We start from the raw sequence: 21189 nt of genomic DNA on the forward strand, positions 1-21189 counted from the left end.
CGTGCTTCCGCAAACCTCGGACAATCGAATAACACGTGCTCTGGAGTCTCCTCTACGTTGATACACGCCGGGCAGAATGGCGATGACGCATGGCCACATCGGTGCAGATATTGGCGGAAACAACCGTGTCCGGATAGGAACTGAGTGAGGTGAAAGTTCACCTCTCCATGCTCCCTGTTCACCCACGTCGACACATTGGGGATGAGCCGGTGGGTCCACCTTCCATTGTCTGCATTGTCCCACTCCTGCTGCCACTTCACCATTGAGTCCAGTCTCATCGTCTCCCTCACATTTCTGGTACCTCTCCGTTGGTAGCACTCGATATCCTCTGCTAAGGTTATGCAGATTGGAATCATCCCTGCGATAACGCAAACTGCCTCTGACGAAATTGTTCGGTACGCACTCGCCACTCGAATGGCCATTAGACGAAACACGCTATTCAACTTCCTGCGATTACGTTTCGTCTTGAGCGCAGCTCCCCAGGCTGGAACGCCGTACCTAAGTATTGAGGATGATACGGTCGCCAGAAGACGCCTACAGCTGCCTCTCGGTCCGCCAACGTTCGGCATGATCCTAGCAAGCGCACTGACCATCTTTGCCGCCTTCTCGCAGGAATAGTCGACATGGGTGTTGAAATTCAAACGGTCGTCGATCATCACTCCTAGATGTCTCAAAGCCCGCACGGACGGTATGTCGTGCTCTCCGACGATAATCTGCATTCGCTGTATGATTCGGCAGTTGCTGACCAGCATCACTTCCGTTTTGTGGTGAGCAAGCTGCAGCTTGACCCCATTCATCCAGTTTTCAACTGCGTCGGTCGTCTCCGCCACCAGCATATCTACCTCTTCCAGCGACTCTCCGGTTATCGTTAGAACGACATCATCCGCGAATCCGAAGATCTGCACGCCTTTGGGCAACTTCAGCTTTAGCACTCCGTTGTACATAACGTTCCACAGCATTGGGCCAAGTATGGAGCCTTGCGGAACACCCGCCGTAACCCTAATCGACTTCTGCCCCGAGTTCGTATCGTAGACCAGAATCCGGTTTTCGAAGTAGCTCTTAAGGATTCTACACAAATAGCCAGGAACCCGCATTCCATGCAGCGCTACGGCGATGGCCTCCCAGCTGGCACTGTTGAACGCGTTTTTGACGTCAATTGTTACTACGGCGCAGAACCGATTGCCGCACCTCTTTTTCTTGGATGCTTTCTCTGCAACTTCAACGACCGCCTTAATTGCATCCACCGTCGATCTGCCTTTTCGGAATCCAAACTGCTTCTCCGACAAGCCGATCTCACCCTCCGTGAACTGCGTCAGCCTGTTAAGGATAATCCTTTCCAAAAGCTTCCCCAGTGTATCCAGCAGGCATATGGGCCTATACGAAGCTGGACTCCCCAACGGTTTTCCTGGTTTCGGCAGTAACACCAGTTTCTGAATCTTCCACTTATTCGGAAAGTAACCATCTGCTAGGCATTTCTGCAGCACCATCCTGAACAAATCTGGAAACGCCAGTATCGCAGTTTGGAAGCCACGTTTGGAATTCCATCCGGACCCGGAGCTTTCTTCTTCTTCAGACCTTTCGCCACTGATGACAGCTCGTCGTTGGAGACTTGCATACCTGCAATGGTGACACGGTCTTCATCTTCGTACGGTGCAGGCGGCCACATCGTAGAATCATGTTGCGGGAAAAGACCGTCCACGATGATCTTCAGCTTGTCCGGACACATCTCCGCTGGCGTCGCTGGACCCTTGATTTTCGTTATTGCCACCCGATAAGCATTGCCCCAAGGATCAGCGTCAGCTTCTTGGCACAACTGCTTGAAGCAGTTGGACTTGCTGACTTTGATCTCCCGTTTGAAAGCCGCTCTAGCTTCCCGGAAAACTATCTTACGTTCTTCTCTTACCGTTTCAGACCTTGCCCTCTGAAAACGTCTCCTGGCCCTGAGACAGGCAGCACGAAGATTGGCAAGAGATTCGTTCCACCAGTAATTTGGGCGTCGGCTGTCTAATGGCTCCAGTTTTCTTGGCATCGACGCATCGCAAGCCCTTGCTAACGTTTCCGTCAGTTCATCTGCTTCCAGATTTATTGCGCCGCTGTCAACTCGAAGTGCTTCGATGAAAAGCTCCTTGTCAAAGTCCTTCGTTTTCCATCTTCGCCCGGTAGTCCTTATCCCTCTCCGCGTCGTCGGTAGCCGTGTTCCAACACTATACCGGATAGCTTGGTGATCACTATGAGTGTAGTCCTCACAAACTCTCCAGTTCATGTTTCTCACCAGCGACGGGCTGCAAAACGTCACGTCAATGATGGACTCCCTGCTGTCTCTGCGAAATGTACTAACGGTACCTTCGTTGCACAGTCTGACTTCCAGCTTTGCAAGCGCCTCCAGCAAACTGTAACCTCTGGCGTTGGTCAGCCTGCTCCCCCAATCCACTGCCCAAGCATTGAAGTCGCCTCCGATGATTGCGGGTTTAAGGCCGATCAGCTTCTCCGTGAGTGCATCCAGCATCCTGTTATACTGCTCTAAAGTCCACCGTGGGGGTGCGTAGCAGCTACACACGAAGATCCCGTTGATTTTGGCGACAACAAAACCTTCGTTAGAGCTGTCTACCACCTCTTGGATAGGGAATCTGCCCGTCACTTGGATAGCCGCAATCCCCGTAGCATCCGCCACCCAGTTGCCGTTGTCAGAAGGGATCCGGTACGGCTCAGCAATAATTGCCACGTCGCACATTGCTTCTGTTGTCGACTGCCACAACAGCTGCTGTGCGGTGTCGCAATGATTGAGATTCAACTGGATGATCTCCATTAATCTCGGCCCGCCATCGCCTTCTTGTATGCAGGGCATTGGAAGCCACCCGTCGTATGGTCGTTTCCGTCCTCCGGTTTGCAGAGCAGGCATCGCGGTTGCTTCGTACAGTCCCTAGCAACGTGTCCTTCTTCGCCACATTTTCTACATAGACCGGATCTATCCGGACCTTTGCAGTTTCGCGCCTGGTGTCCAAACGCCATGCATTTGAAGCATCTCTCCATCTCTTTGGTGACCCGCGGAGTGAGTCTCAACGGGCACACCGACCATCCGACTTTCACCTTGCCCACCTCCACCATTTTGTTGGCAGCAACTGCTGGTAATCGTATCGCTGCTACTTGTGTACCACCGTACGCTTTCCTAAGCCGGATCGTCATCTGCACCTCACTCAGCATACATTGTGAGACAAGAGCCTCCCTCAGTTCGTCTTCCGACGTAATCTCGTCCAGGTCTCTGCACTCGACTACTGCTTCCTGTGTAAGAGCTCTTACGTTTGCTTCACTGCCCAAGGAATTGGCAACGAGCTCCCGGAAGGCCGAGCTTTTGATTGTTGGATCTTTCTTCAGCTCGAACAGCAACTCCCCTTCTGGGTACGCCTAGTCCTCACTACTTTCTCTCCCAAGTCCTTGAGATCCGGGTTATCTCTTACTTTCCTTAGGATTGCTGCATACGTCGTCCTGTCGCTCGCTTCGATGATCAGGGCGTCGCCCTTGACCCTCTCCTGAGGAGATCGACGTTTTCTTTCTTCTTCTGTTCCTTCTTCTTTTCCACAGTCACCTTCTGCTTCTTCCTCTTCTCTCGCTGGCTTTCTACGGTTTGCCATTCACCGTTCTTGGCGCCATCCTTTAGTACGTTAGCACAATCGTGCACGTTCCGCTGCTTCTTCGGGACTTCCTGCTCCCCTGGCGAGTCCCTGCTTCGCTTCTCCGTGCGAGTATTTTGGATGCTCATTGGTGTCTGCTGTGTGTCTGCTGCATGCTCCGCTCCTTCTCTCAGCTGCCTCAGCTCTTTTTTTGAGCGCGTTCTGTTCGTGCTCGGCAGCTTTAACGGCAGATTTGATGCTCGTCACTAGAACCTTTATCTTAGTGTGGACATTGTGTTTGTCCTTCACGAAGTCATAAAGCTCGTTGACTCGCTTCCGCACTTCCATCAGGTTGGACCTCCCAAGTTGTAGTTCCTCCTGAATAACACTACTTGCCGATTTTGGTGTGGACACCTATTCTCGGATCCTATCTCCTGTTGGCCTGCCTGGTTCTCAGAAGTCTTGGCCAAACTGCTGGTACTTGCTACTGCTGCCTGCGCCATCACTGGAGATCGCTGCAGCTTCCCACTCTTTGCGAAAACAATCGCTCCGCCTGCTCCTTCGTTGATTTTGTATTCGTTTCCATGTTAAAGGGTCCCCCTCCGGGCCGTTATCTCTACCCGTTGTAGATAGTCGCCTTTTGTGATCCCATGGGTGCCTTTGTAAACAGTGAGGTCCATGCAAGGTTGACTCCGGTGCCTTATAGCACCGTGTTCAGAGCCGGATCGACGTAGATCAGGAATGTTACATCTGAACCTACTACCCACCAGTCTAGGTGACAGGTGTTGAGCGTTACCGGAGGCCTGCCAGGTTGTTTACCGGGACGGAGGCAGTCGAACCATTAGCCTGCCTGCCATTTCAAAAGATGTCACTCTTTTTACTCAGGAAACAGAATAGCTCGACTGTCAGCCCATATACGCCTAATCCTATCCAAAAACCGAGAATCGTCCAATGTCGTTTGCCGTGACCAGTATACCATAATCAGGATCTTACTGGTATGAATCCTGATGTGCCAGTTGGCACTCCTCTTGGGCTTGTGTGCTTTGAGCGGCGCACGGTCGCTGTGATAGGGCCTGCTTACAGACACATGCAGCTTTTATAGAGGTTCAACAGAGCCCACTGTCAAACCCCACCACATCCTAGACAGGCCCCTAACTCGCAGTGGCCATGGGGAGGGTCGTCAAGCCCTTGGACAAAGTCCCTGCTGCCCCTTGTGTGTGTGTGTGTGTGTGTGTGTGTGTGTGTGTGTGTGTGTGTGTGTGTGTGTGTGTGTGTAGCCAGGAATTTTTTATTGTTAAACACGTTTCATATAGAAGGACTTGACCGATTCGAGTGCAACTAGTTTCATTCAACGGAGAAACTTTCCTAGTTGGACACTATTGTTTTTGTTTGCTAATATCTCATGCGGTTTGAATAATATTTCTATTTTTCTTTTATCAAATACGCTGTGTACATGCACATTTTAAATCATTAATCAATTTAGTCGTGAAGCAATCCATTACTCTCATAGTTGAGTTATTTTTAAGCAGCGTGATATTGTGTATCCGGAATAAATTTATACCGCTTTTTATACCGAAGTTGGATTTTTCTCCAGATACAGGCAAATTTCCCAACTTCGGAAGTAGTGCGCTGGATTCGCCTAAAGATGCGCTAAACAACGCATCAATTAGTTTGACAAATAAAACTTCGGAAGAAAGTTCGGTTCGGAAGTCCTGACTTCCGAATTCTAACTTGGTGCTACGCCGACAATATAATCGCATCAAAGCTATTAACCGCCTAAATGTAGGCAATTTACGTTGCATTTACCATACTAATTCGAATTCAACACATTGAATCGTGAAAGGCATAATCACCACTGGGGGATAAATTTGGGTTTTTTTTAGAAAGTTGACCTTGACTTGTCAAGTCAATTTCGTTGAGGCATTCTGCGTTTCAGAAAAATTACTTTGTAATCGAATCGCAGTGTCCTGGATCTTGACTTCTCACTGATCTCCCAGTTCGTCGAGCGACCAGTTCACCGGTTTCAATATTATTCTCTTCCCGCGCTTTACAATTGATTACCTCTATTGAACATAAAAGGCTCTGACCTAAACTCTCACCTCATCTAGTGAGGGAAATAGCATCGGCATTGATATTAAATTCTGTTTAGGGTTCCAAATAAAGATAGCTACCCTATAATATATGTAATAAGAGAAACAGTAAGCTTTCACCACCTTTGAATTATTTCAAAAGCTTAAATGTTTCGTACAAGCGTGTATTGCATACAAGTTTGTATACAAAACGTTTAAACATATAAAGCTCCTTTCAAGCCACATATTGCAAAATGTTATGAAATTCGATTCTATTTTTGCTTGTTATGAGGGGATGGACTAATTGACTATTTTTATTACCTTTTTCTTCAGGTAACAGCCTATATTTGTTTTTCTGAATTTCACTAGTCGACGAACAGTATATCATAACCTTAAAAAAATTCCTCTCCGTGACAATGACTGTTGAAAGTCATTGCCGTGACCAGGATTCGAACCTGGGTTACTACGGCCACAACGTAGGGTCCTAACCACTAGACGATCACGGCTATCGAGGGTGGGTAACTTCGTATGAATTGGAAAACGAATGCTTTCTAAATGTTCATGGTCATCATGGAAAAGCTTAGATTCATCCACTTAGCTAAGATGGTGCGATGATGCCGTCCTTGAACATTATTAATTTGCAAGGACAAATTTTTCATTTAAATATTATTGTTCTAGTGAAAATTTCAATCTCATTGAATTGAATCAGGTAAGGCTTAAGTGCGTTATGTTTAATAGACGTTGGCTCAAATTACCGTCATCCAGTCATTGGCGAGAAAGACAGCCACGTGCTCGTACCACCCCCAGTAATAAAACCACCCACCTTATATATCAGAGAGCATGAGAGTGAATCGTCGATTTCCCCTCTTGGAAAAAATGTTGCAAAAGGCAGTTTTTTTGAAAACTGAAGCGAAATACAATCAAATGAAGCATCCACCGGATGTAATTATGTCTTCGCTATTGGATGATGTAGTTTTGAAACAAAAATACTAAAATATATTTAGTCGAAATGTGCTTCGTATCGTTGCTGATCTTTTCGGAGTCCAGCATCTTCAAACAGCTCTGGTTATCTTCATGTACTAATATATTCGATCTCTCACCTACACACTTAAAATAAATCGCCGATTTCGGTAAAATTTTACCGAAATCTCAACCGCTGAACTGTTCGGTAAATTATTTTACTGATTTTCGGTGATTTTGACAGTTGAGCAATGGAAAAAATTACAAAAAATCTGTAAATTAATTTACCGAACAGTTCAGCGGTTGAGATTTCGGTAAAATTTACCGAATACTGTAAAATGAGCTAAGTGTGTAGGTCCTCCAACAATCTTTGCAGCCAAAACGTCTCCTGGGATGCTTCGGAAAGGGCTACAAACTCCGCTTCTGCTGTGGATAAGGAGACGCAGGTTTGCTTCCGGCTAGCCCACAATATTGTGCTCAATCGGCATCGGCGAAATCGATCAGACCGGACGAATCACCGCTGCTGCTCAAACGATGCTTCAAGTCCGCCGTCCCCTTCAAGTAGCGTACTGTTCGCTTCAGCTAGTCCCAGTCACGTTGTGTTGGACAACTCACCTTACGTCTCAGGATCGAGATTGCCGCCGATGTCAGATCTGCTGTTGACTGCGATATACAGTAACTGCCCAACTTCATTCTGGTATTCCAAATTGTTTGGGAACAGATTGCCGTCCTCTTCTATCTTGCAATATCCAGGATCGACCCTTTTGCGTCCTGTAGGCTGACAGAACGGACAACGTTCTCGATATACCTCCGCTGGCTGATGATGAAATCTCCGTTTCGGTCCCGATTAACTTCGATTCCCAAGTACAACTTGACGTCGCCAAGACTGGTGATCTGGAAATTCTTCTGCAGCACTAGCTTCAACGCACCAATAATGCTCTCATTTTCACTTGCCACGATGAGATCGTCAACATACACGAGAACGTAGCACCACTTGCTACCAACTCGCTTCCTATACAGGCAGGGATCTGCTACAGACATCAAAGTACGAAACGTGGCGCGTCGCAAAACGGGTGCAAAAACTTCTCCATAGTCCGTCCCGTGTCGTTGGTTGAACCCCTGCGCCAACTTTAACTTAAATTCATTTTTATTTCAGCATATTTGGTTTTAAACGTATTTTACATTTTGAGTGGTTGACCTTATGATCCTTCATCTCTAATAATTTATGATGTTGACTTTACCAACAATTGTATATGGTTTAAAAAATAATACTCCTACAAATTAAGCCTATGAAAGGCATTGGTTTGGAATTACCCCCCCCCCCCCTGCGCCACCAACCTGGTAACGAGGTAACGATGTATTACCATTTTCGTCCCGCTTCAGAGCGAACAGCCGTTTGCATCCGATGGCGTGGCTTCCAAAATCTCGACCAAATCCCAGGCATCGTTCGCTTGCATTGACGCCAGTTCTTTCTTTATCGCTTTGCGCCACTTGGTGCCAGACCGCGTCGTCATCGGATTCGATTTGTTCATCCGTTGGCTTCACCCGTTGGAAAGTGATCATCGATGGAACAACCAGATTTTCTCCAACACCACCCCTCCCCCCATTTCAAAAATTTAACATCTCGACTTATAGTTACCTTCCCTGTTGCTTCGTCGACCAGGCGGTACGCCTTGGACACCTCGCTGTATCCGAGGAATCTTTGCTTGATGGCCTTATGATTCAGCTTCCCGCGCTTCGCATTTGGCACAAGACAGTACGCGGCCACGCCAAACCGCTGGATGTGTCCGAGATTGGGCTTCTTCCCGTGCCACCGTTCATATGGTGTGCCGCTGATGGACCGCGACGGCAGTCTGTTCTGCATGTAGTTGGCCATCATTACCGCTTCTCCCCAGAAACGGTTGTTCAGATTTCCGTCGATGATCATGCACCTGGCCATTTCGACAAGGTACCGCTTCTTCCGTTCGGCCACCCCATTTTGCTGTGGGGAATACGGTACCGTCAGTTGACCAACAATGCCGTTTTACCACGATCGGACCGCAAAATCTTGGGTTTCTTTCCGAACTGCGTCTTGGCCATTTCGACGTACTCCTTGACTTTCTCGAGCGCTTCGGATTTCTGACGCATCAAATAGACCACCGTGTACTTACTGTAGTCATCGATGAACGTGATGAAATACCGCCTTCCGGCCAGTGTCGTCGTCCGCATTGGCACACAGACGTCGGTATGAACCAGATCCATCACAGCCGACGATGTAGTTTCTGACGCCTTCGGAAATGGTGTTCTGTGCATCTTGCCTTCAATACATACTTCACAAGCATCGGTGCAGCTGCAGTTCTTCACTTTTACGCCGTCCGCCATGGTTTGCAGTTTCAAAATTTCTTCACAGTCACGATGGCCCAACCGTCGATGCCATGCATGCACACAGTCGTCAGTCGTCGTTGCCTTGGCTACACGCTCGGTTGGTTGGCGCAATATAAACAAGTCGCACACACTCTCTCACCTCTTATGATCCTGGCTCCGCTCGCATCGAAGATGACTACAAATCCCCATTGCACCAGCCGCTTCACGGATAGCTAATTTGACTTCATTTCTGGAACATATAGTGCACACGCACTTCACGCCGCTGGCCAGCAGCCGGCTGTTCCCGGTCCTTGCCCGAGTATATTGCTCTCCTTTCTACCTTCCGCATATTCAGGCTACTATGATCATTTTCCGCTAATCTACCTTCGACCCTACCAGGCAGGGAGCTTTAGAAACAAAACGTTTAAGAAGAGATCATTCACAAATTACATAAGGCCAAGATTGACCATTCCCAACCCTTAGGGCATCTTTAGTAATGTTACAGTTATAGTTACATTTATTTCCCAAGTTTTACATTTTATAACTGTCAAAGATATAAAACACGAAATGCATCTGCAGTAGCAGTTATAAACTGCACATGTTTTATACTGGAAAACGAAAAAATAATCTTCCGAGGCCAATTCAAATGTCAAAATGTTATGATGTCGATGAAATAGTATTTTTTGTAGCTGATGACGTCATCTTGTATTGTTTTGAATGAAATAAAACTCGAGTAAATTCTGTTGCAAATTCGTGCAAAAATACAACTGAGCAGTATTCCAGTTATAAATTTCCCGACGAAACTGTTCGAATTTTTAAAACTATAACGTCTGTTGAAGATGGCATTTTTACAGTTTCAATTTAATTTCCTAACTCCCATACGATTTATAACTCTACTAAAGATGCCCTTACTCACTCCATTGTAACTTTTTTGACGTAGGACTACGTCTGTGTTTTCTATATTGGGGTACACTTGACGATTGCGAAAATCGGGGACCGTAACGAAAATATGATAGACTTTAAACTTTAATATCTCAGCAATTTATCGATGGATTTCCAATTTTTTTGGACCATTCGATCAAGGATGAGTCAACGCTTCTTTGTTTCTATTTGAAAATACTTATTTTTAACTATTCATTATCGATAATTGATAAAAAGTTTAGAAATAGGTGAACTAACCAATTACGTACATGCATCACTAGCACAGAAATCAAAAATCAATCACTTGCGGGTTTGGTTCTAATCCTCAGTTTGAACAAGATTTTACGCAGAGCAGACGCATCAAAGCGATCGCAGCGGAGCGGACACAGCATCATGGAGGCGCCAATAACATTTTCAAAGAAAATCCATCGCATTGGTGGTGATGCTCGATGTGTTGCTGCAGATCATTCAACCTCAACGAACCAGAATTTCATATGTAGAAAAGGTTTACCATAAAAGTAGCACTGTGGCGATCCCGCACCGCTAGTGCCGATGCTGAAAATTTATTACAAATTGTGGTGTCAGTTAGTTGGAAAGGAACATTGGGAAAAGAAAATTGGTTCTTCTCAGGACCAACATTTCATGAAAAGAAAGAGTAAATTGCGAAAATGGAATGTTTCGGTGGCATCGGGTTTGGCGTGGTAGTTTGGTTGCTGTTAGTGATTCCATCCATTAAAATTCACCACATCATCTCCCTCCGACGCGCTATCAAATCCGCTATTTACGATTGAGTTTTGCACTTCAAAGAAAGTTTATTTCGGATAGTCGGATCAACCTTCTTTTGTATAAAATCAACTAAGACGCCACCTCAGTGGAAACTATCTACACGACCATCCATCAGTGAACGTCGCTCGGACAGACAGATGCCGAAAGATAATGTTTTGTAATATGAAGAAACTTCGTCTTGAGTCAAATTTCTGTTGTCATTCCTCGCAACAAAACGCATCTTAGATAAACAGCATCTCATAATCGAATTCATAATCTTGCGAGAAAGTTTCATAGGATTCTTAGAATTTGTCATTCTCCGAATGGTCCGTTATCTGTGGAATCCCGATCGAAATGGCTCGCGCGTGCCGAAAAGCAGCTTTCTTATATCTAATGAAGAAATTTCATTAGCCTTGCCCCTTCATTAATCGTTATGAGTGCACATTATATTTACACCCATATCAGTAACAAAGGGGTGGGGCTAACGGGCTTAATTTATTAAATACAAGAAAGCTGCTGTTCGGCGCGCGCGAGCCATTTTGATCGAGATTCCACAGAGAGCGGTTCGACATTCGATGCAGCGGAGCGGACACAGCAGCACGAAGTGGGTGACAGTGTGGCAATGCTGCAAATTTGTTTCAACCTTTGGAGGCTTAGCGAAAAATCATCAAGTGGCGGTTGGACAGTTGCAACGCAAGGTGTGGACAAGCGATTAGATGCAGTTAGTTATTGGAATGGGAATTGGGAAAAGGAAATTGGTTCTTCTCAGGACCAACATTTTACGAAAAGAAAGAGTTAATTGCGAAAATGGACTGTTTCGGTGGCATTGGGTTTGGCGTGGTAGCTTGGTTGCTGTTAGTGATTCCATAAAATCAATGAAGACGCCACCTCAGTGGAAACTTTCTACAGCAACCACCCATCGGTGAACGTCGCTCGGACAGACAGATGCCAAGAGATAATGTTTGGTAATATGGAGAAACTTCGTCTTGAGTCAAATTTCTGTTGTTATTCTTCGCATCAATACGCATCTTAGATAACCAACATCTAATAACCAAATTCGGAATCTTGCAAGAAAGTTTCATAAGATTCTTAGAATTTGTCATTCTCCGAACGGTTCGTTGTCTGCGGAATCTCGATCAAAATGGCTCTCGCACCGAAAAGCAGCTTTCGTATACACCCAGGTTTTTTTTTGCGCGGTTGGAATTCATTAATTTCTCGGTCAACCTAAACTTTCCCAGCTTTTTAAATACCCCCTGAATTTATCTAATCTATCTAATGAAGTAATTCCATTAGCCCTAATGAAGTATCTAATGAAGTAATTCCATTAGCCCCGCCCCTTCATTAATAGTTATGAGTGCATATCAGTCACAAAAAGGCGAGGCTAACGGGCTTAATTTATTGAATACAAGAAAGCTGCTTTCCGGCGCGCGCGAGCCATTTTGATAGGGATTCCGCAAGGAGCGAGCGAAAAATCATCGAGTGGGGATTTAGTTATTGCATTTAGTTATTGGAAAGGCGCATTGGGAAAAGAAAATAGGTTCTTCTCAGGACCAGCATTTTATGGAAAGAAAGAGTTAATTGTGAAAATGAACTGTTTCGGTGGCATTGGGTTTGGCGTGGTAGCTTAGTTGCTGTTAGTGATTACATCCATTCAACAAATTTATTGCATCATCCCTTCAATCGAGCGCTTTCTGACGGCGCAAGAAGAAAGTTTATCTCGGATTGACCTTCTTTTGTATAAAATGATGGCTCGGAGAAAACTGATTTCAATTCTAATGACTAACAGAAACATAACCAAATAATCTTGCCAGAAAATTTAACTTTCCGCCGATGACAGCCAAATCGATGAAGACGCCAATACCTCTTCTTGGATAAATAGTTCCCTGAAAAGAACTATGTGTAATTAATTCTTGAAGTTCTCTTCACTTTGCCACGTACGTTCCCATCGCGGGCGAAAACCAAACGTAGCAAAAAAATATATTTGCTTGTGGTTTCGTGCCACTTCTGATTCTGCTTATATCTCCTTTATTTCGGACATTTTTGAGGATGGTGTCTTCTAAGGTTTTGATATTCTCCACTGAAAGCCAGTCGAGTGGCTTCAGCGTAGATGCGGCCGATGAGTCATGTTAATTCCATGGTTAGAGACTCAAAGTCCATCCAAATGGGAGCAACTATTCGACTTCATGATTCAGTTGACCTCCGAGCAGGTTGCTCAGAGACACAAATTATTATGGCAAATACTATCCATTTCGTATAGCTACGTAGTCCTACGTCACCTTTGCGTACAACCCGATTGGGCTGCACAAAAGATATTTTAGTTACTAGATAAAGATTGTCGCTTCGGTTCCCTTTGTTCTGCTGTCCGGAATATGTTGGGTACCAAGCTGTCAAATCGTATGGATTTTCCTTCTTTGACATTTTGCTCCCCTATCCTCGCCAGCAAAAGATGTTTCGGACAGCGACAATCTTTATCTAGTAACTAAAATACCTATCTTTTGGCTGCACCTTTGAGTTTTATAATTGATGTGGGCCGCAACGCCCGGAAAGACCCCTGACCATCCTTTGTAGCGTTTCGAGGCAATTTGTGCATACCGATATTCGATATACCGATATTTTTTAAATATCTGGACACCCTGCATGAAAAGGTTGCTGATGTGAATTAAATTAACTCAACTTTGGGTTGATCTGCGGATCCGTGGATTGGTTTTTGTGTTTTAACAATGAAAATAAATACTAAGGTATGGAAATCCATATACTGTGTGCGTGCCTTTCGTGTATGGCGAAAAACCTTTCACTACTACATTCGAACGAGCTCCCATAAGAAGCCGTGCAAATATGTACGTCACCATTTGCTGTTTACATTTTCTATCATCCACTAATACACTTGCATTTGATCTTCTTTCTCACCTTCTATCTATTTTCATTGAATCAACCCAATGAAACAGAATCTGTACACGCTAACCTGGACCTACCCAGAATCATGTCAAAGTGACCCAGATTCGGCAAAACCCACGAGACTGACACTTGTATACCTCCACCACAGTTCATTTCGTAGCCAACATAGAAAATTCCGCACTGACAGCCATAAGAAGAATCATGAGAAAGAAAGAGATAGGTGCGTTCCACACTGACAGTTCCATAAACGACAAACAGAAGAAACGAGACTGCATCTACACTACGAAAACACAACCAAAACATCAGACCCCTGGCAAAACCGTGGTTACTCTAATTTGGGGTCGGATACCTAAACTCAAATCTGGGTAACCGAACAAGCGAAAAAATCTGGGTAACCGGTACCCAGGTATTATTATTGTGTAAAAAATGTTAAAGAAAACAATTTCCCCAAACGCATATCACCTGCCGGCTGTGCCGACAATGCTCCACTGCCATTCATTTGACCGTGCTTACCTTTTTCTTGCTGCTATATCCGAAACTGTTGAAGTCCCCGGTTACCCAGATTTCGGGTTCGTCTGACTCAGATCCATTTTGTTGACATACCCAGATTTTGACAACTGATAACATTGAAAAAATCCGGGTACAAACGACCCGGTCACTGGGTTATTTCAAGTTAGCGTGTACTGAGGTATATGAAAATCTTTATTTTGTGTGAGTGCCTTCCGTGTATGGTGCAAAAGCTTTCACTGCTACATTCGAATAATGAGCTCCCAGAAGCCATGCATCATCAGTGTTTGTTTACGTTTTCCATCATACACTAATACACTTGCATTGGGTCTTCTTTCTCACCCTAATATCTGTTGTCATTGGGCTGCTTTGATCGCTTTGATGGCTCCGAGGGTGAGGAGGAAGGGTTTTCATTGTAAAAAGTGTTTATTTTGTTTGCGTTTTTGAATTCTATTCAATTCAAATTCAGTTCCTGGTACTGTTTTAAAATTTTACAATGAATCGCGAAGATCTTAAAGTTAAAGTGCAATGCTTCCTGCGGAAGAAGCAGTACAAGGATCTGCTTGAGGAGGGCGCCCGTTTGGGACTGCGAGCGGAAACCGCCGATCCGGTGGATACATTCCAAGCCGTGCAGCGGATCATAGAAAAGTCCAACGAGCTTCAAGGCGAAGGCCGCATCAAGGACCGAGCGGAAAATGCTACCGAAGTGTTGTTGGATGCCCAGGTGCTCCGGATGAGTCACGACATTGTCCATGCTGCAACACGGCGGATGGGAAACTTAGAATTTTCCGATGAGCAATTCGTGGGTGCAATTGTAAGTATCAATGGAAGCGGCAAAAAATGTTATTTAGGTTTTTTGCTTTTTTTGCTAGTAAATTTGCACCTAAGTTCAATCATATTCTGTTTTGCGTTATTATCATGCTTCCTTTATTTTGATAGAAAATATTTATTAAATATCAATAAAAAAAAATATTTTTTAGAATTCTCAGAGATCCATAGTGTTATATACCAATCAATTTAGCTCGACGCCCCAGGGGGATGCTAAAGGGAGGTTTAAAATTTGCCACTTTGTTTATTACAAAGAACACTAAATCGAGTGTTGATTATAAACTGCTGATTGCCATAAGCAATCATGTAAAAAGTCCAGTAAAAGAATTCTCCGATTAGCCGAACTAACTGTTTTTTAACGGGTGGTTTTCTTTTTAGCAGTCGAGTTGTGATGTAGACGAAGGTATCGAAAACTGGGATAAAGTCACGCGTGAAGCCGCATCAGTTTTCTTCATGACAAAACACAGCCAATCATTGTACGGTACCTTCGACGCCGATCCTGTCATCACCCAGAAGGAAGCCAAACAACGTGCGCAAAGGAAGCGAACAGATTATGGCGAAGCGAAAAAACCGGACACGGTCGACAAGCTTCAGAAGAAGGAAAAAAGCGCCCAAAAGGTGAACTTGATTTTCGGTCAGATTGCAAAAATCTTTGAGCAGCGACGAAAGCCGATCCCATACTACGAATTGATCATAGATCCGGAGGATTTTATGAATACGGTTGACAATGCGTTCCAGATATCATTCTTGATTCGCGACGGTCGAGTGGCTCTGGAGGACGACGAAAACGATGAACCGGTCCTCAGGCCCACCACCCAGCAAGAGAATGAGCAAGCGCAGAGGCAGACGGAGACGACGCAAGCTATCCTCGGTCTGAATCCTAAAAAATGGCGGGTAAGTAAAACTGTTTAGAAGGGTTGTATGTCTTAGCATAGAAAGCCAATCTTTAGAATCCATTCCCCAGAATAGCATTTTCTTCCTAACATAATTTTCCAGAATACTCCTTCTTTTCTTCTTGTTAGCATTACAATTGTTACTGGAACACTGCCGCCTCGTAGCTGAGTGTTCGTTGAAAACTTCCACATTATCAAGATTTCTAAGCCATAGTACCATTTTTGCATTTGTATATCATGTGTGTCGGCGTGAAGAATTTTAAGTTTTAACAAGAATCTCCACACTTCAAAGCATATCATGCTTTTTATGAACTTTTTTTTAAATTTTTATTTAGGTAAGTGATATTTTTATGAACTTAAGGTTTTTGTATAATTGAAAACTAGCTACACTACAGTTGATCTGATGGAGTGCGTATCTTGATAAGCAAAACTTAGCCCCCCCCCTCTAGAGCTTGCCGCAAGTTATGAACGATTTCTGATAGCATGATTGAATATCACAGCGGATATAAAAGGTGAAACGGTTTTGGCAAAAAAGCCTATTCAACTGCTTTTAACTTATTATAGGGGTGATCAAGGCACTATTATGGGCCACCTAAGGAAATCGTGCATTCTGGGGAAATGTCTACTACAATACTACAACTACAATTTACAATGTCAGATGAAAAGCGGTTGGTTAGTAGGTGCAATACACATACATATTTTTTTCTTTTCCAGGAGTTGATCGAACGTTTCCAAGTAGACGAACCGATGCTGGTTTTGAACCGCGAAGAGCTGGACATGACTCAGACGCAGAAATAGGCTAACAATATTTATTTGGTTTTAGTAGATACCAGTTTTATTCAGAGAAAGCTACCTAAGGAGCTTTAGGAGCTCAGTTATTTTTTGCATTGTTGATTTGAAGCACTTCAACGAGATTAGTTGATTAGGAATGCTTCAATAATTTGTTACCCATGAAAGGACAATATGTTGAATAAACTTTCCACTGTGTAAGTATCAGCACCGCTAGAGTAAGAATTGCCGGGCGTTCGGATAAGTTTTTATATAAATAAACCACGATATAAGATCAAGATAAATATCACTGTAAGTCTTTTTATGGTTTGGAAGATACTTTCACACACGTTCTTTAGACTCTTGTTCACAGTTTCACCTATCCTTCTGTTCCTTGGCGATGGGATCAGACGAATAGATAATCGATTTGCTGCTATTCACGGAAATGTTCAGCTCATGATACTTTTCGTGTAGTTTCTGTGCCGGTGGCTTTTTCCTGTGTCTGTCAAACATAAGCCGTTTAATATTGCTGAAAGGCGTCTCGAAGAAGACCGTCAACAGGTAGGATGCAGCAAATATCACACAGTACTCGGTTATGTCGAACTGGGGAGTAAAACGATAGGAAAATTGTATAATAAGCCGGACTGATAGAAATATGGATATGTGTTTGCCACTGAGAGAAGATCGATTGAGTACGTCACGAAAAGTTAACGAAAGATCTATTGATAGAAGGTTCAGAGACCCACAATGTTAATCGATTCAATGATTTGAAGTGTGTGGAACAATAATTATAGAAACATATCTCGAATCAAAACTGTGTTTAGTAGGGAAATGAGAACAAAAATCGTAGGAGAATATGGAGCAAGATGAATTCCAGGACGTTTAGGAGAGGAATGTTATAGCTTGTAATAGTAATGAGCAGCGCCGTAGCGTGTGGTTGGCCAGGTTGGCCCCCGCCAAGGGCGCCAGCTCTCAGGGGGGCGCCGAAATCAAGAATTGACCTTTCTCGTCAATAATTTTTATTCGCTCAATCGATTCTTTATTTTATTTCAGATGAACTTTCCCAAAGAACCCATGTTATCGACGCTTCTAAGTATTTTTAAAAATTAAAACAAGATTGGCCTATCATTTGCCCGACTTTGAAAGAATATTGGGAGAATTTTCCAGGCCCATTCACACGAGCAGCACTTTTTCGGTTTTTGTTTTCGATTTTTCAAAAAGTTAGAGGCTTTAAAAAATATGAGTTCTTCGGGAAAGTTGACATTTAAAAGTCAAAGAATCAACTGAGACAAAAAAAATCGTTTTTAAAACAAAAACCAAAAAAAGGGCTGCGCGTCTGAACCAGCCTGAAAAATTCATCATTCGTTGAAAGTCGGGCAAATGTTAGGCCAAACTTAAAAAACAGCATCTTCCCAATTTTTTGGATAAAATTTTAAAAATACATAGAGGCGTCAAAACTATGGGGTCTTCGACAAAGTTCACTTTAAATAAAATAAAGAATCGATCGAGCGTATAAAAATTTTCGACAGGAAAGGTCAATTACGGCTTGTCATCAAACGAGTTTGCACTACTCCATTTACTTCCACCACTTCAAATGGAATAGTTCAAACTCGTCTTATGACAAGTGACAAAATTCCTCTAGAAGCACAAAATAATTATTTATCAAGAATTACGGCATGAAACAAAGAACAGTTTTATTAGTTACAAGGCCAATTAATAACAAACCGGTTACAAAATCTGAAGATTTATGGTACGAAGACTTCCAAAACCGTTATAAAGGGACCAAGAAAAAAATTAAAAAATTCATATCCAAAAAGTTATTTGAAAGTTATGGATTGGATTATTTCCATTTTTGAATACTAAAACTGTCACCAGTGGGGAAAAATGCGAAACTGTTTAATATGCGACAGGCAGTGAAAATGTACTTTGCCAAAATAACTAGTTCGGTTATTATTTCTCAAAGCTTTTATAGATTGTGATTGGCAATACCTATAAGCAGCACGTGCAATCAAATCATTCACCACCTCACTTTACCACGAAGCTTTTCTTGCTTCCAATGGTGAATCCGACCACTTCATAGTTGGATTTTATTGACCTAACGAAGTACAACCGTACCTCCAAACTACCGACAAACCCATTCAAAAGTTGGATTTTCTTGATCCGAATAGATTCAATAGTGATTTGCACCTTCCACCGATCCATTCAGAGTTCAGAGAGTGGGAGCTCAATAGATTATTTAATTTATTTAAGCACAACTTCCTCAGCTAATTCATATGAGTGAATTATAACTATTTTGAAAATTTAGAAAAAGAATTGGAAAAGTTCTGTTTTTCAAGCTTAGCTCAACATTCGTTCGATTTTAAACCAAAGCCAATCCTTTTGGCCAATTCACGCATGCAGCACTTTTTCAGATTTTGATTTCGATTTTCTAAACAGTTAGAGGCTTCAAAAATATGTCTTCTTTGGGAAAGTTGACCTTGGACGAATAAAAGAATTGACTGAGGCAATAAAATGAAATACACGGATACAAATTTCATCCATTTGCTTCAAAAATATACATGTTTATTTCCTAAATGGTAATATGTTTGAATCAAACATATTTATTTTTAAAACCAAATTGAATTTGTTTTATACATACACTAGTGGACAGCCCCTCGCTAGCTCTTGCAAAAGTAAACAAAACCTCGAGTTCGGATCGGATCCGATCGGAAGTCAGCAGAGGAGCAGGAGCAAAAATAGAAGCATATGTTTTCTTGCTTCCAAATTGAGGATAGGGATGTTTTTCAGGTACAGAAAGGTAAGTAAATGAAATATGAACGTTTGGAATTGTGAAATCTGGTAGTCAAATGCTACCAGAATATGAAAATTGGTAGAATTGATAAGAAAATATTATAAGGGGTCGAACCAAAACAATAATATCCATGTTTGCTTCAAACATTTAGCTGGTTAAAACGGTTAAAACCAGAGTGTAAAAAAATCGAAAACTTTTGGTGAAGTCCACCTTTCTTCACTTGTCAGCTCACTTCCAGACACATTCATAGTCGGCTCTGGACTGTCAATATTCAGTTGAATATTAGTCATTGAATATTTATGCACATTTCACAAATCGATAAATTATCTGAAATCTAAACACGTTTCAAATGAGTAAAGTAATTTGTCACATGGAACTGAATCTGATGTTCATCCGCGAGGCTCTTTCAACGGACATTAATATAAACAATGCTAATTATGTTTTTTTCTACATATAGCAAGCACACTCAGTGACAGTCGAATGAATGAATTGGTGGAGTAGTCGTCGGACTATGTCATTCTATGTTTTGAATATTCATGCGATGTTTGTCAAAATTCGGACTGAAGTTGCTTCATGAAGATGAATATTTTAGGCTCTGGAAAACAACTCGAAACGCACATTTGATTCAATAAAAAGTTTTTGTTCGCTTCAAATGCAACAATATGTTTGTTCCAAACAGATTTATTTTTGATGCCAGGACAAACTGAATTTATGTTTGGATTTACCTAGAATATGTTTGTTTTTTAACGTAGTTTTTTCTGCGTGATACAATTTTTGACGGGAAAGGTCAATTGAATACAAGAAATAGTCGTTGTGGGCAGTATGAGCTGAAAGGAATCGTAGACAAAAAACTTTCAGCAATTTAAATGATCTTCCAGTCCGTTCTGGACATTTTTAAGATTCCATACTTACATGTTTTGCAAATACTAAAACAATGACACAAAACTTCAAAACTTGTTTAAGACATACAACCGAGAACTGCTTGCTATCGGAAGCATCTTAAATTCACCAAAAATTTTAATCTTTCTTTTCGATTAGATTCAAAATGTTGATTGAATGTAGAATATTGCATTTTTTTCCTTAGTAAGAGAGGGGCGCCCTAAAAATATTTCGCCAAGGGCGCTGGGTATCCACGCTACGGCTCTGGTAATGAGTAAAATTCTATCAGCCCAATTAGGACCGATGATGGATCTGCTGAGATGTTAACCCTTTATAAGGCAGTGGCAACAAATTATATGTTTTTTCTGTTTATTACCAAGAGCTCTACTTATTATTCCCCATGTAGTGGCTATATTTGCTACCTAGTAACACCCCAGATGAGTTTGAGCCATAAAAAATTGAAATGTCAATTTGAGAACAGTTTTTTTTACGAACAGATCGTAAGTTTCGAGTGGAAGAAGGATTTTCAGTTATAATTCGTTAAAAAACGACAAAGATTTATTTTTTCACGTTGGTATTAATTATTTTGAATCTCCTGTTTTAGATTATGGCGTATATCTGGTTTTTAGATTTTTGACGAAATAGTGTTTTCCCTTGGGAACAAAAGCGCAAAAAAAATTTCACTTGTAATGAGTTTTCCGACTAGGACTCTTCACTAAAAAATGTAACGTTCCTTGATTCGACTGGTTTTACGGAAAACCTAATTTTTAAAAATCTTTTATTTATTAATGTTGTCGCCTGTTTTCCCGCTTGCAAGGCAGCTGTAACTATATTTGTCACCAATGTTGTCCCGCTTGCCGGGCAGTGGCAATTATATTGCCACCAATTCTTCAATGTTTCTGAACTGTTTAATGTATAACAAACATTCATTTGAGTTTAATACCATGTCAACATTGTGTCCT

The 21189-nt window shown here is 42.6% G+C and overlaps 2 protein-coding genes and 1 non-coding gene across 4 annotated transcripts in view; 1 reads left to right on the forward strand and 2 right to left on the reverse strand.

Moving 5' to 3' along the window:
* Positions 1-6111: 6111 nt before the first annotated feature.
* Trnah-gug (transfer RNA histidin (anticodon GUG)) lies at positions 6112-6183 on the reverse strand. Its single transcript has one exon. It is a non-coding gene; the product is annotated as a tRNA-His (tRNA).
* An 8248-nt stretch (positions 6184-14431) lies between these two features.
* On the forward strand, positions 14432-16862 carry LOC134205645 (EP300-interacting inhibitor of differentiation 3). Of its 2 annotated transcripts, none has more exons than XM_062681092.1 (3): positions 14432-14882; positions 15278-15790; positions 16504-16862. In XM_062681092.1, the coding sequence occupies exons 1-3, from the start codon at positions 14565-14567 to the stop codon at positions 16585-16587; spliced, it is 915 nt and encodes a 304-aa protein (XP_062537076.1). In that variant the 5' UTR covers positions 14432-14564; the 3' UTR covers positions 16588-16862. The 2 variants fall into 2 exon arrangements, with proteins under 2 accessions (XP_062537076.1, XP_062537075.1); XM_062681091.1 differs by having other exon boundaries at positions 14437-14882; positions 15275-15790.
* The window catches only part of LOC134205644 (nose resistant to fluoxetine protein 6-like), a 48155-nt gene continuing 43813 nt past the window's right edge, over positions 16848-21189 (reverse strand). Inside the window, exon 10 of the mRNA XM_062681090.1 lies at positions 16848-17160. Coding sequence (XP_062537074.1) covers positions 16933-17160 — 228 coding nt within the window. The 3' untranslated portion in view covers positions 16848-16932. The remainder of the gene's footprint in view (positions 17161-21189) is intronic.

The sequence above is a fragment of the Armigeres subalbatus genome, chromosome 1, assembly GCF_024139115.2.
Source record: "Armigeres subalbatus isolate Guangzhou_Male chromosome 1, GZ_Asu_2, whole genome shotgun sequence".
NCBI lineage: Eukaryota > Metazoa > Arthropoda > Insecta > Diptera > Culicidae > Armigeres > Armigeres subalbatus.